Source organism: Mytilus galloprovincialis, chromosome 7 (genome assembly GCF_965363235.1).
Source record: "Mytilus galloprovincialis chromosome 7, xbMytGall1.hap1.1, whole genome shotgun sequence".
Taxonomy (NCBI): domain Eukaryota; kingdom Metazoa; phylum Mollusca; class Bivalvia; order Mytilida; family Mytilidae; genus Mytilus; species Mytilus galloprovincialis.
Window position 1 is genome coordinate 13,012,905 of NC_134844.1, and position 16,985 is coordinate 13,029,889.

General features: G+C 31.0%; 1 protein-coding gene across 4 annotated transcripts in view; it reads left to right on the top strand.

The window, feature by feature from the left end:
- Positions 1-11,170, top strand: part of LOC143082340 (cytochrome P450 3A13-like) — a 30,515-nt gene extending 19,345 nt beyond the window's left edge. For all 4 annotated transcript variants that reach the window (XM_076257983.1, XM_076257984.1, XM_076257982.1 and 1 more), the window contains exons 6-14: positions 2,519-2,607; positions 3,190-3,344; positions 4,359-4,480; positions 5,359-5,464; positions 7,094-7,257; positions 8,602-8,690; positions 9,348-9,485; positions 9,949-10,111; positions 10,677-11,170. In XM_076257983.1, coding sequence (XP_076114098.1) covers positions 2,519-2,607; positions 3,190-3,344; positions 4,359-4,480; positions 5,359-5,464; positions 7,094-7,257; positions 8,602-8,690; positions 9,348-9,485; positions 9,949-10,111; positions 10,677-10,763 — 1,113 coding nt within the window. In that variant the 3' untranslated portion in view covers positions 10,764-11,170. The remainder of the gene's footprint in view (positions 1-2,518; positions 2,608-3,189; positions 3,345-4,358; positions 4,481-5,358; positions 5,465-7,093; positions 7,258-8,601; positions 8,691-9,347; positions 9,486-9,948; positions 10,112-10,676) is intronic.
- The last annotated feature ends 5,815 nt before the right edge of the window (positions 11,171-16,985 follow it).

Here is a 16,985-nt window from a genome sequence, read left to right on the forward strand (position 1 = left end):
AGTTTGTTGCCCTGACTTTCTATGTTAGTTTCACGTTTAGTGTGTATTCACAGCATTCGTCTTTATGTAAAATTAGTAAATATATTAGGATAGAATGAACAATACGTGTACATATCTTATTTTTAGTTTTATAAAAACTGTTACGGTAGATAGTAAATAGTTTCGACATTGTCCGATTGCTATTGTTGAAAGTTATCAACCAATTTGAATTCTTTTTCACATTTTGCGTTCATAAATTCAATATGGAAGACACTATAAATAGACAAAGATTTTCAGAGATATTTTTAAAAATGTATAAGCTCGCCCAATATTAGTCCAAATAATTATGACGTTTTGGGAGGCTATTTTAAATTTTTGCTTTGCCTTCCTGCGTCGATGTAAGGCGTCAAAGAAAACAAATATAATAGCCTTTCAAGATGTCATAATTATTTGGACTAGCCCAATATAAGTTTCTATGACTTTTATTCCTAATAACGTTGGTACTTTTTTGTATTGAGTTTTCTTGTTAAGTGAAACTTATTTCATTACCCGAAATACCACAATGAGCTCCTCATTACTCTTTATGTTAGCTTATTATTTATAAGTACGAACTTCCTTATCATTTACAATAGTTTCAGTGTGCAAATAAACTTTTACTAATTCCTCTAAATACTTATACAAATAGTGTCGTCAGGTACACTTTAAGTTATTACCACGTTGAACCTAGATAAGAAATGTTTGATATATAAGTTCATATTTTGGTTTGAATAAAATTCTTTTCCTCTTACATTATTTAAGAAAGTACAATTTGTTGTTATGACATAGTTAAATGGGTTCGACCATAATATTTCCTTTGATGTTTAAAATTCATCCCCACGAAGCTTCCTATAAAATCAAATGAAGAAAAAGTGATATATAGATCTATCGGAAATCGAGAAAAACTTATTAATTTTTCGGGATCCGGGAAAGAATGCCTTTATGGAATTCGGAAAGACTTCTACATGTACCACCCCTCATAATAGAAATAGCAAAACCATTAACATTAACTTACAGATCATTTATAGCAATGATTCGCAAATATGTTGGAAAGGTGAGCAATATAAATAAAGGACAGGAGGTATAATTGGAAGTTAGGCAACAACCACAATTACTACGACTTCATTAAAATTCATGAATACTCTTAAAAAGAGTTGAGTATGTCAATGAAGCAAGAAAAGCCCAGAAAAGAAAAGCCCAGAAAATATTCCTAAGAACATGATATTTCTAAAGGTTCATCTACAAAGTCCGTATATTCTCAAGAGTACAACCTTGAATAAGTTCGGTATTGTCCGAAATTTTGGAAACCAAAAATACAAACTATTTGAGGGCATCCAACAATACAGGACATTCAACCAAATACGTCATTTAATGTAGGACTTGATTTTCAATGTTTTATATCTTTACACGTAATAAGAAAATATCTATTTACACCTTTAAATGTTATTTCACCGTTGACTTCCTTGTAGATATAACTGTTTCTATCATGCAAACACTTCCTTTATCATCCACTTTAAATACTTTCCTTAAATCTTAACAATGGGGACTATAGTTATAATCTTAAGTTACAACCTGTTTTAGTGTTTATTATCACATTTATGATTTATCATATTCAGAAAAATTACGAAACGTTATCAATTTACATTATTCACAGGGAAGTTCATGACACGATAAACATGATAAACTAGATTACACAATAAATAAAAAACACTTAATTGTATTTCTCAAAGATTACCAAGAAGATTGTGACACAAACAATTCAAGGAAATTGAAAAAAAAGAGTATCGCGTGCTCTAACTGGAACTACAAAAAATGTGTTTAAATCAAATATGTGAGAATTGATCCAACAGTATAGAAGTAATATGTGGTCTGAATTTCCTTTATATTATAAGTTGTGTTAAAAAGAGGTACTGTAAACAATGTTGCTGCACTATTGACGTATACTCCCCGTCACAATTTATTCAGAACTTAACTGATAGTGGGACCAAAAGTTGTAGATAATATTTGTTTTGTGAATTCTTATATATATCTTATACCATTTTTAATAGTAAAATGTTCCTTATTAGAAAAATACAGCTATTTTTAAAATTCGACAGGTCGCGTGGAATACAATAGACCAAATTATGAATTACCATTAACATAACATTTACAATGTTCAACGTAAGTTATTTAGAAAAAGTAACATTGTTTATTACAAATGTACTAAGAATTGGAATATACACCGACACAAACAGCCAAAACTTTAAATTTAAGAATAACCGTGATAAATAAAACGTAAAACAGGGTTTGAAAATGTTGAATATAAACACTATTTATTGCTTTTTTGTTTGGCTCTGACAGAGTGGAATGAAATAAAGCGCGTTTATAGCAGTAGTTTTGGCGCACAGCACTTTTTAAACAATGTCAATATGTGCAGCTTGATATAAGCGTGTTTGGCCTGCATCATGGAAAGAAGTTAAGCTACGAAAATGTGATTGAATGAAGGCATTTCTTTTATCAACAGATAACAGGGAAACTGTTACAATCAACCGAGCACCTGATACATAACATAGAAGAGAAGTTAACAGCTGAGAATGATTTCGACTTTCAAGAGTAAGAATACATCATTTAATTAGATCTTCAATTTAAGGAACTGTGAAATATAAACAGTAATGAGACCGAACACAATATTGCCAGGTTTAATGTAACAAAAAAAAATGAAAAAAGGGTCGTTATTTGATGTAAATATACGTAAGTACGTCAGTAGATATCATGTATGGCAAAAAGAAACCGAAATGAATTGCCAAATGCGTTGAAGGTCAACTTTGCATGAGGGGATAACACTTTAGTTTCTTAACAATTTCTTAATATATCGACGAATATTTTAATAAAGATATGCTATAAATAATGTTAGTAACATAGCATAAGAATTAAATGAAATAAATCTCTTGTCATGGAAAATAATGCAGTAAATATATGCATGGGCAAAGCAAATGCAACAAGATAAAATAAAATAAGAAAATAATATACCTAATTGTATGTAAAATTTTAATATTTAAAAAAACAATGCAACAATTAAAAGAGCGAATGATGAATTGCACACTTGCTTATGTGAAATATATGGGGTAATCGTATATTTAATGTAAGTTCAATGTACCAGGATTTGTTATGAAAGTTATATTAACGTGATTGTAGGTTATGTTTGGCCTTTTCCGTTGACTCGCTATGCAATAGTTTATTTGGATACAATGTGAATTCCTATAAAGATAGAGAAGACAAGACTGTCGACATGATAAAGAAAGGGTGGATGGCTGGAACGGCAGGAATAGCCAGACCTGCAGTGGCTTGTGGTAAGGACAGTAATTTATGTGAACCTAAATGTATCGCAAACATCACGCAAATCTTACAGACCTACAAAAGTATTATTTAAATTAAGAAAAGTCTCATTAATATTATTTTTACATTTTTACATCTATTTAAAATATATTATTCATTGCTTATATATATATATACATTGTCGTTGAAGTAATTTTTGTTTATAATAAAAACTGATAATTTTGTTTAAAAAATGAAATTCACAAACCGATCCTAATACTATCTATAGTCTGGTTTACATTGGAAGCAAAGAGTTGTCAACACCGATTTTTTCTGAGAATGGGTCACATGCTCATCGGAAATCTTTGGATGTCATGACGCGGGTTGATCTAGACCGCTTTAGTTAATATTTATCTGGCTCTTTAGTACACTAATCTACATTATATTGTTAAACATGTTTAATCTAATAATGTTGATGACGACGACGCCGACGACGACGATAGTAGTCAATTCTCCCGATTATCAGAACAAATTGACTCAGGAATTACTTAGAAATTAATCATACAAAGTTCACTTAAATGGTTTTTTTTTTAAATTTAAGAAACATATTGAAAATATGACCTGCTCGTGCCTGTTCGGACTATACATACTTCTTTAACATGAGTGTGATCCCTAAACAAAAACTTATCTAAGAGAAGGAACGACTTATATTGACATCTTTAGACCCCATCATGAATTGGTTGATTGATGCATAGTCTCTCAACTCACTAGTGATATGTTATCGCGATCCTATATCTTTAGATTTCCAGAAGAGTCGTCTGAAATGTAGTTTTACCGATTTTATTCCATACCTTGTTGTTAGTTTTTGGTTGTTACCTTGAAGCCTTCATTTGGCCATTTAACATTTTTTGATTCGAGCTTCACTGATGAGACTTTTGTAGACGAAACGCGCGCCTGGCGTAAATATAATATTTCAATCCTGGTATCTATGATGAGTTAATTTACTTCTTCGTCGAATTATTGCTTAATCTGTAGTTATATCATTTCAGCTGTTTGTCCAGCGATGACAAAGATATTTTCTGCCTTTAGTTACAACGCAATCCCAACCGATGTCAGAAAGTATCTGACAAACCTTGTTACAAAGAAGATGAAAAAGAGACATACGGAAGGGGTGAGCTTTGCTGTAGGGATAGATTGGTTCTTGATCTGTTAAAGCATTGTTTATTACAAGCTAAAAAGGCCTTTGCATTGTATTAAAATCAGTGAGGGAGGATAATAAAAAAAATCCAACACGTAGTAACGTCCAAGTAGACAATATTACTTCATAGAAAAAGAAAGAAAGAACGAATTTTTTTTTAGTATTTTATCTTTTAGGACTTTTAACATTAGAAATTAAAGAGAAGTAGTTATAGTAATTGTTGATAAGGACGAATGTGGAGAAGTAATTACATAAACATTCGAAACTAAACGTCGTAATCAAATGGCAGACGATAAGGACGAATGTGGAGAAGTAATTACATAAACATTCGAAACTAAACGTCGTAATCAAATGGCAGACGATAAGGACGAATGTGGAGAAGTAATTACATAAACATTCGAAACTAAACGTTCGTAATCAAATGACAGACTCAAAAGCTCAAACACATAAAAACGAGTGGATAATAACTGTCTTGGTACAGGCATTTGTAATTGTTTGTATAACATGATAATTGTCTGTATTACATAGTAACTGTTGAATTATATTGTTTGTATAAATTGTTGGTCCTCAATGCTCTTCAACTTCATACTTTATTTGGCCATTTAACAGTTTTTGATTCGAGCTTCACTGATGAGACTTTTGTAGACGAAACGCGCGCCTGGCGTAAATATATTATTTCAATCCTGGTATATATGATGAGTTTATTTACATAGTAATTGTTTGTATTACAAAGTTATTATTTGTATTACACAGTAGTTGTGTGTATTACATGGTAACTGTCTGTCTTACACAGTAATTGTTTGTATTACATAGTAATTGTGTTCATTACATTTGAATGTTTTGTATTACAGGGACGAACCGATTTACTGTCGTTTATAATGACTAGCAGTAGAAGACGTTCTATCATAGTAGATAGTCAAAACAATACAACAAAATCAGCCGAAAATATGGCTTCAGGTAAAGTATTTGTTTTTCATAAATGAGGCCGTTTTTTAAATTGATTTGTTTTTAATAACTTCCAAGTATTTTAATACGGTATAGATTTTGCTCATAACTGAAATCTGTAGTCATTTATAGTTGCTTAAAAACTGTCATTTGAACTCTGTCTCATTGGCATTCGTACCAATCTTCTTATTGTAGTATACAAAACTTGACAGCCATGTAAATATATATTCGTTTCAGTGATCCTGAAATTTTAGCCAGGGGAATATGAAACATGTTTAACCCCGCCATATCCTGTATGTGCCTGTCACAGGTTTGGAGTCTGTTATTCATTGTGTTTCTTTTGTTGTGGTATATCATATTTGTTCTTCGTTTATTGTTTTTTACATGAATCAGGCTGTTAGTTGTCTCTTTTGATTTGTTTGTAGCATATGGTATGGCCTTTTCTCATCATTTGTGACGGCCGTACGGTGGGCTATAGTTGAACTAAGTCATTTTGTCTCAGGTGGAGATTTGTCTCCTTGGAAATCATACCACGTCTCCTTAGTTTTATACAACATCAAAGAAGGTTACTAAATGAAACAAAAAATAGCAGAAAACATGGTTACTAGTGTAAGACCCATTTTTTCAAAATCAAATTGTCAGTTATATTTAACAATAACAGGGAAAAAAAACAATGAATTTATTGAATCCCTCGTAATTTTTCACATTTTGGTAATATATATGCCACTGAATTTATCAGAAGATGCGGCGGCAGATTTTCGAATGAGTGTTTTGCAAATTAAAAGTGTCCAGTGTTTTTAGTTAGATGTTTTAGTTAGATCAGTTGATGCTGGTAAAAAAGTTCCATACTGACCAGTTTGTTGTACATGGTTTATGCACATATCACGTCACAGAAAATATCGTTTGCTGCATCTCTGCATCGTACTTGACAATGTTAGAAGTGGGAATATTTCTGATTGATGAAATACATTCCAAAAGATAATATTCAGTTGTTATGTATCAATTATATTATTTATTAAACATTAATTTGTTGATTTCTAATTCTATTTCTTACTGATTTGCGTGAACATGTAATATGTCAAGGCGATTCATAACTCTGCTTTCATGTGAAAATAAAAAAAACTATACTAAACAGTCAATGTAAACATACTAAAATTACTACTCTTTTCAATTTAATTTTGAATTAAATGTTTATCATATCATGCATTGCAATTGACACTAAACAAATTTGGCATTGAGATGAGTTGAAAATTGACCTTCCTTGGTATTCCATAAAATACGTATTACATAACACAAGAAAATTGTTTATCATCGTGGAATGACATACACTCACAAATGCTTAAAAATTTTGATAATTTATGTGGGGAATATAATAAAGTTGGGAAAAACACATATTTTTAAATTGGATAATAGTCATTGATGCGTTCAGTCAATGAAATTCAAAACATGGTAATTTTAAATAATATTTCAAGTATTGCGTGCGGGTTTAATCGATTTACATTATATATTTTATTAATTATTGGTTTATAATGTGAACAACTGTAATTTCGAATAATATTATGGAACAGTCATGTGTTCATCATGCACTAACATAAATATTTTTGAAATTTGTTATTTATAATTTCACCATTTATTTTGCAGATTACAGACTTTCAGAAACAGAGATAGTTGCTAATTGTTTATTCTTTTTCCTGGCCGGCTATGATACAACTGCTAGTACCATAGTTTTTACGCTATATTGTCTGGCCAAACATCCGGAGTGTCAAGATAAAGTATTATCAGAAATATCAAATAATCTATCGTCTGTAAGTATAAAGACATTAGCGACGATTCATCATTTTTTATTTTTTAATAAGACGGTGGTCAGTGGTGTCTTTTTTCTCCATTCATGAGGGTTGTATATTTTCCCAAACCCATACACTGTGTCTATAATAATTGTGACGTTTTGGATTTAAAAGAACTTAATCTATGTTTAAGGAGGCTCGCGGGTATAAGATTTTCAGAAAAAAAAAAAAAAAACATTTATTTTTCTTTACAAATTTTATTAATTACCTTTAGTAGTTGTTACTTTATCATATGGTACAAAAAAATCATTCCGAAAAATCAATCCTTGTGCCCAAGGTGACTTTTAAAATGTAGATATCATTGAAAGAGCTCCATTATCTACCGCTTTTTCTCCTATTAGTTCAACAGAAAAAAGGACATTAACAAAAATGTATGCTTCTTCTTACTAAGGCAGATTGTGAGCGTAAATGAACGGTGACCCCATTTTTTTATTTTATTTTTCTATTAAGTATAAGATAAAGTTCATCTATAGAAAAATATAGCGAAATCCTCCTATATAAAATTAAAAAAAAAATGATTAAGACCCACGAGCCCCCTTAAATGTTTTGGAAATACCTTATTACAAATGACATTAAAACTTTGACTACAATCTTTCTAAGATAGAAAGACTTTTTTTGGAAGTATGTATAATTCATTGAACACCGGTCATTACTTCAATTGTCCTTTTCTAATACATAATTTGACACTAAAATATGAGAGTCTAAAATGTGGTTCTAAAATTGAATATCCCACGGTCTAGTTTCGGGATGTGGTGTATCTTTTGGTTCATTTACATTTTCTTATGAATGCACGAAATAAACCCGCCCTGAGTTTTTTTTCATATACAATACTAACGCATCAACTAGTTATTGTTGCCGCTTATTGAATTCATGAAGGCAAAGATCTTGAATCTTCAAACCTTTACGCGAACAGCACATATATTTAGACAATATACGTATAGTGTCTTGAAATATGAAATTTATTTGTATGAGGCTTAGAAACTGGGGAAATGCGAGGTTGTACCGAGCATTTTCCCGTTTCGTGCTGAAACCGAGACTACACAGACAAGACCAATAAACTCAATGGAGACAAAAAAATAACTGGAAACAACATCTACATTTAAACAACCAATTAACATAAAGAAATTGAAGAATCAGCTTCTTCTTGTAAGCAAGTTACAAAAAAGTACTCTTGTCCCTGTTCATTTAATACCAAGAACACAGTGTTATAGTAGTCTTAGTTTTATATGACCAAAATTAGAGAAAGACCAATACATCATTTGATAGATGTTTACATTAGGTATAAGATTTCATTATTTTTTACAGGAAAATTTGTCATATGATGATATAGAAAATCTACAATACTTAGACATGGTTCTGAATGAAACATTGCGTATATTTCCTACTTATCTAAGGTAAGTCGAACGTTTACTGACAGGATGGGAATGGCATGAGAGGAGTGGTGGTGTTAGTGGAATGCTACTCATTTAAATTTAAATTTGGACTCAATTCTATGAAGAATATTTTAATGTCTTTTAAGTTAAGGTGCTTTTCACAATATAACCTTAGGGAAAATATATACCAAATTCTATTTTGATTAGGGACTTTCCGTTTTGAATTTTCCTTGGAGTTCAGTATTGTGTGATTTTACTATTCACTGGACTGGAAAGTTCATTCATATAAATTTACTTTTTCCTACGTTTTTCGTTTCATTTATGGTGAATAAGCAACACGTATTTTAATCCGTGTGGAAGACTTTAAATACATTTATGACATTTATGACAAAAATTGTTATATATTAAGCTATAAATCCGGATGTAAAATACATTTTGCGTGGGGAAATACTGGAAAATACTTTTAATTGTAACGCACACAATCCACTCCACATAAAGTTTACTAACTGGTAAATTGTGTCTTATTAGGTTTGGTAGGCTGTGGTGTTACTTCATATACAAACTGCATATTTCAACGATTTAACTATATATTAGCGCTTGTCAAACAGGCAACATTTTAGAGTATACTTCGCGAAGTATTCAATGATTTATTAATTAGCAGATCATAATTAATTGTAGGTATGGTAGAGCAGTAGGAGAGGATACAGTCATTAAAGGAATCAAATTTCCTAAGGGAACCGAAATTCAGTTCCCAATATATGCTATACACAGAAATAAAGATAACTTTCCTAATCCTGAAAAGTTTGATCCTAACAGGTATGTCATACATAACCTACTGACATGTGTATAACGTGAAACTGAAATATATATAACCAGCTGACACTGAAATATGTGAAACTGATATATGTATAACGTGAAACTGAAATATATATAACCAACTGACACTGAAATATATATATAACAGAATACTGAAATATAAATAGCTCGAAACTAAAATATATAGAAGGTGACACTGATAATATATGTGACCTTACATTGAAATATATAGAAGTTAACAATGAAATAATATAATATAACCCGATACTGAAATATATTGAAGTTGACACTAAAAATATATATCACCCGACACTAAAATATATAGAAGTTGACACTGAAATATATAGTATAGCCGGGTTGTTTGGTTTCAATCAAAATGAAGGCATGAAATGGTGGAGATCATCGTTTTGAAACGATACCACATCTTTCTTTTTTATATGCATATTTTCTCTTATATTTTTAGATTTAGCAAGGAAAACGTCTCTAAACGTCATCCAATGTCTTTCATACCTTTTGGTGCTGGCCCGAGAGATTGTTTTGGACAATCGTATGCTAAACTTGCAGTAAAAATCGCGGTTGTGTCTTTGATCCAGAAATATAAGTTTTCACTTAGCTCAAAACAGAATGTGAGTAACAATATATTGCAAGTTCATGTTATTTTATGGGCTACATTTTTCATACAGTTATACATTCCCTTTCACCAATACATTTAAAAACAAAAAGCAAATCCATGGGTATTTGTTCAAGTTGAAAATTAACTGTTTAAATGCCGTGGATGTCATAAACAAGCATGCACATAAAATGTAGTAAACATTGTCTATGATTTAACGTGGCATTTGACACCGGCATATACAACCTAAATACAACACTGCAGCAGTATTGTGCATGATCATATCCCTACAATTTAAGCGAAATATATGTTTTTAGAATAGTTCCTGACAAAAATAGAATAAAAATCTGAACTGGAATTGCTCAGAAAACAATTTGAGTGATGTTTTAAAAACCTATTCTTTTTATATATAAACTTATAAAAAAGAAGATGCGGTATGATTGCCAATGAGGCAACTCTCCACAAGAGACTAAAATGACACAGAAATTAACAACTATAGGTCAAACTATTCATATACAGAGGACAATGTGAACCGATTGAAACATAGAATGTAGAACTATTGATTTTTGTCTACTTTCTAGGATCCTCCAACTTTAGCAAAGACGTTTTATTTGAGACCAGAAAATGGGTTGTGGCTCACAGTGGATAGAAGAACAGCTGATTTATAAACTTAGAAATAGTGTAAATCCATATTACTTAACTATGTATGAATTGCTTTACAAGTAATATTAATTATGTAAATTCATATTAGTGTACTATGTATGAACTACTTTACAAGTACTATTAATTATGTAAATTCATATTAATGTACTATGTATGAATTACTTTACAAGTAATATTAATTATGTAAATTCATATTAGTGTACTATATATGACTTACTTTACAAAAGGGTAATGCTATGTAATGCAAGTATCATGAGAAAACTGCACACATTGTATATATGTATGTTTGTATGAATGTAAATGAGACGGCTGGAATATAAATACATGCAATCATATCAAAGACAATCATCTTCATTATGATTCATAGTTTTTACATTAAAAACAATTGTTCATTAAAATATTTTAACTATTACTGAGATTTTTTATTCACATAACTAGGAATAGTGCCCAGTGATGTGGACAACATATCATACAGTTTATATTCCTTCCATAAAATAAGGCCAGGCCGAAACGGTTTTACACCTGCGAAGTTCAAGGGCATATTTGGACAGTTCATTTAGAAGTCGTTTTCATTCTGAGCTTGCGAAACCCGCGAGTGTAAACATCTATCAGCAGTGGCACCAGCCCTGTGGATGTAAACAAACTCATCCACGATTCAAGGTTTATATTTATGCAAACTTAAATCGCTCAAATTACAGAATGGACGTTTCAAGAATTAAGTTAAAACCTCAAATCACGTATAAAAACATTAAAACATTGAATGAAATGAATCAAGAGAATCAAAAGTAAAAAAATATTTTTCCTTAAAGGCATTTTTAATACAACTCGTTATATTTCCTGACTAGCAGGCTAAACATTATAAAGTTCGGATCTTAAAGGAGTAGGTTCAGTAAGAGCCCTTTTTGGCCCCAAAATATAGCAGTTTTAGAAAATTGTGAAAATGTAATCTTTCAGCTATATTTTGGAAAGTAAAATGCTTCTGCTACATAACTATGAGCGGTTTTCGACAATACAATGAACAAATATCGCGTTCTAGCATCATTAAGTCATGCTAAATTACTGAAATCTTCAAAATTTTAGCATTTTGGTTAATTTTTAGACGGTTTTCGTCTAAAATGAAAGTGGCCGCATTCGTGTTCATTCATAATATTGAAATGTAAGTTGTATTTAATAATAATACAAAACATATATGAAGGTTGAGGATGAACACGGATGAAGCCACTTTCATTTTTGACGAAAACTATCTGAAAAGTGACTTTTTTTGGCATATTTGATAGATTTTTCACATTTAAGCTTGAATCAGAGCATTTTTAATGACTAAATCAGTTAAAATCTTTCGCATAAACAAATCGAATCAATTGAAATAGACACTTTAGTGTTTAAAAAGTGTCCAAAAACTTTCATTAGATGAACCTGAAATTTGAGGCCAAAATCGGCCCTTACCGGACCTACTCCTTTAAGAGAAGTCAGTAAAGATGACATTGATATCGTGTGACTTTATTTTGGTGGATGTTATTTTTTTCCCTAAAACAAATCAAATCTATACCAAGTTTTCTATTTGAGTGTATGTCATTTGATACTTTTAAGAATCAAATACGAAGGTACAACGTATGTAGATGTATGGCGATGAATCATGAAATAAGGTAACCAGAAATTTACTATTAAAAAGTAAAATCACAAAAATACTGAACTCCGAGGAAAACCCCAAAAGAAAAGTACTAATCAAATGGCAAAATCAAAATCTCAAACACATTAAGCGAATGAATAACAACTGTTATATTTCTGACTTTGTACAGGCATTTCTTTTGTAAAAAATTGTTTTAACATACTTTTGTCGGATGGCAATTATGCAACTATAAAAGCATTCTTATACCATGTATGTAATAGTTAAATCTCATTAAAAATACCAGGCATATTTTTTGAACACCAAACATGCACTTTGTTTGTATAATTTGAACTCATAAGTCAAACTGGAATCAACAACAGTCGATTGGCAAACAAATACATTGTTACCAAACATTCAAATATAAAATGTCTCACAAGTTGTGCAAAATGCGCCTAAGGCAAACTATACGTGTGGTAGAATAGCCGATACCTTTTGTAAGTGTTTCGAAAAATTCAATATTTTACTAACAGAAAATTTACAGAAAAAGAACATATAAATGAGATTTCATGAAACACAAAAGTACTGACTACCAGCCTGGTTATAACCTCTGTATAAATACCATCACATGCAGTGTAGTCGACCAGTTGTTGTAACCATTCACTAAAGTAAGTTAGTAACTATATGATATATACTGTACTCGCGATGCAACCTTTTGGAAGAAATAGCATATTGTAATAATTCTCGCGCCATGATAGGGAAGTCCTAGAATAGTTTTCCCCGTTTGGGTTAAGTTATACTACTTCTCTAATGAGCCTTCTGCAATTATTCATAATAGCAAATACTGGTCAAATCAGAGTCATAATAATTTGACTTGCAGGGTTGACATATCTTTTATCATTACCTAGTAACTCATGACTAATAGATATCAAAGTTACAAGGCTTATAATTGGATACACCAGATGCGCGTTTCGTCTTCATAAGACTAATCAGTGACACTCAGATCAAATAGTTTGAAAGCCACAACTAATACAAAGTTGAAGAGCATTGAGGACAAAAAATTTAAAAAACTTTTTATACGGATATTAGGTTAATTTATGCCTGGGATAAGGAAGTCGTTAGAATTTCAAATAATTCATACTTTTGCAAACAGTAAATGTATAAAAATGACACAATATAATTGATATTCATGCCAATACCGAAGGGCTAACGACTGTGCTGGTGATACCCTCGGGACGAAACATCCACCAGCAGTGGCATCGACCAAGTGGTGTAAATAGTTATAAAAGGTACCAGGCTGGAAACGCCAGATTTCGTCGACACAAGACTCATCAGTGACACTCAGACCAAAATAGTAAGAAAGCCAAAACAAATACAAATTAAAAGAGCATTAAGGGCAAAAAAAGGAAAAAGTGATGTTCATACTTAAATGTATCATATCTTGCATACCTTTCAAATGCTTACCAGTGTGACTGATGGCTGATATATAGAAAAGGACTAGTTACTTCTGGATATTGAACTTCGCTATACGTATTCTTATACAAAGGACAAAACATATGTGGATCCTGGCTCAAAGTAAGTTAGCTCGGAGTTCGGTATTTTGTTATTTTACTATTTCATACGATTGTTGAGGATTTATTTTATTTCTGATTTGTTATGCTAACATAAATCAATGCTATCAAAGAATAAAATAAGGAAACAAAGATCGATTTCCAAAGGAAGAATTTTCCATAATGCATCCATACCCCATATAGTACAGTTGTAAGGTATTAATTATAGAACGATTATTATGCCGAAGTGACATATAATTTGTGTAAAAGATATTGAGCTGCACTGTTTACGTCCCTTAGGAAAATGATATGTTTAAGACTCGAGGTTTAAGATATGGATGACCTTTAAACTTGAACATAATCTTGATATAATTCCTTCCTCTTTTTGACAAGAAATGTCAAATAAGACACGAATCTTATCTTGTACAAAAAGATTGCGACCTTTTTGGTGAAAGGGAGTCGAGCTATACCAAAGGGATATTTAACCTCATAAGAAGCTCGAATAAAAAGCTACAAAAGGCCAAAAATAAACAAGAATGTGTCCCCAGTACACGGATGCCCCATCCGCACTATCATTTTCTATGTTCAGTGGACCGTGAAAATGGGGTTAAATCTCTAATTTGGAATTAAAATTAGAACGATCATATCATACAGAACATATGTACTAAGTTTCAAGTTGATTAGACTTCAACTTCATCAAAAACTACCTCGACCAAAAACTTTAACCTGAAGCGGGACAGACGGACGAACGAACAGACGGACGGACGAACGAACGAACGCACAGACCAGAAAACATAATGCCCATAAATGGGGCATAATAAAAATAAGGACATGAAGTTAATGAACATTGAGAACCCCGAAGGTGTTCATTTATTCCTGGGATGGATGCTCCTTATAATTAGTAACAGTCACAAGTTTTCAAATACTAGTAGTTAATTTATAATTATGTCCATATCTATGATAGTTCATGTCAACACAGAGGTGTAGCCGTTGATTTCTTGCATGATACCCTCGGAGAGGAAACATCAACAGACGTGAAATCGAACCAGTGGTTATAAATAAACTCATCATAGTCTTAGACGTCAGATTGACTCTGAACTTCGAATTGAAAACTAGGTGACATGAAACTATGCACCTAGATATGGAAGGATGTAGCCATGTTAAGATGTCTTAGCTATCAGAAACATTGGACACATTGCAGTGATTATCTTCTATCTATATGTGTATAAAGTATGATTAGGTTATAAATTACCTAAGGAAATAAACGCTTTCTGGCAACTAACTAGACCTGTGATATTCACGACCTAAGAGTTTCATCCTCTCCTAATATTGATAATCAGCACCAACTTTCATGAGGAGTCTGCTTTGTACAGTCAAATATGATGATAGTCAAGAGTCATACAGAATCTGCCATTTGAAGACTTTTACCAAAATAGAGTAATATATATTGCCATTAATTGTGTTTTAAAAATAAGCTAATCAATGTGCCTTTCTCAACATCAAATTCCGATGTTTAATTTGAATCTGATTTTGTGAAGATTAAAAATCGCATCAAATCTAAATAAAAAATACCAAGCAAGCTAACTTGAGTCGAAGGAATACAAAAAAAAACACCCACAATGACCAAAAGAAAAAGACAAAACACTTTAGAAACCAAAGATTAAAAATAAATGAAACCAAATTTTTTTAGGTGTACAATCTTTGATAACTCATTTCATCATAGACACAGATCAAAGAAGACATCAAGCAGAAAAGAAACAATATGATAAAATACAAAATTACAAGTACAAGAAAGATGCAGCACTTCATTTTGGCATTCCCCAAATTAATGTTCATTACTTTCTGTTAATTGTTTTGTCTCTTTCTTTTGGCCATGGTGGTTTCAATTTTCAAAACAATAATAAGACTTTGTTGAATTTCTCAAACTTTTCAGGAAAGATTATGCTCAGATTGGTTACTAGGGCCGTTTCGTATTTACAGTTTGGTGAGAGTTTGCTGTATATGAAAGGCCTCACTGTGAATTGCAATAAAAGCACAATTTGTTTGTATTTTGTATTTTGTATTTTTCTTGTGTGGATATGGGTTTTGTGTCATGAATTGATACAACATATTCTTTCTTTTTTCTTAATACTATTCAGTTTATATGTGTAATTTCTAAAGCATTATCTTTATGATTGTACTCCAAGGGCATATATATAATTAAAACATATAATTTGATGAAATTTATAGCCTAATAAACAATTATTTGAAATAATCGAGCATGATCAATGATTAAATATGCAAAATTAAAAATGCTTATTCAAAACAATCTCTGCTTTCTATCAACAAATACTGTAAATTCAGAAATTATTGCGATGTTTTTATTATTGGGAAAAATGTGAAAGAGTTATAATCGCAATAACTTAAACTCTCATTTTGAAATTTTTAATATGAATTAAACAGGATTTTTTTCAATATTGCAAAAATCAAAATTGCATTTTAGTCTAAAATGACAAACTCTCAATAATAAATGCACACAATAATTTCTGAAATTACGGTAATGATCATATATGAAACTGACATGCCTGCTTATCATATATACCTATTGCACAGTCAATGAAAACAAAACAATTTCACTTAATTACATTCATTTTACATAGAATTAAGTTTAAATTCTGATATGGACTAAAATAGTCGATATATTTCATTAGTATTGCACTCAATTTCAACACAAAAAGCCTTTCAAAATTTATCAGATGTTGTATGATAATAATGTCCCGAGAGAACTGAAACAAATAATTTAAGGGTATAAAACTATTTTCAAATTTCAATGCAATTTAGAATACACTATTCAGAATTCTTTCAATTATCCTACTTAAATTTCAAAGATGCAAAAAGCCTCAATATAAACTAAGCAAAAAAAAAACAAAAAAAAACAACACAACTTTCAACTCAAGAATGAATGTTTGTTTAGCCCAACAAAAACTTGAAAAATATACACATGCTACATGTAACTAGAAATCATATTAATTTTCAACTGCTCTGAAAAACTAAAATATTTTAAAGATAGTAATATTGATAAAAATAGGAAATTG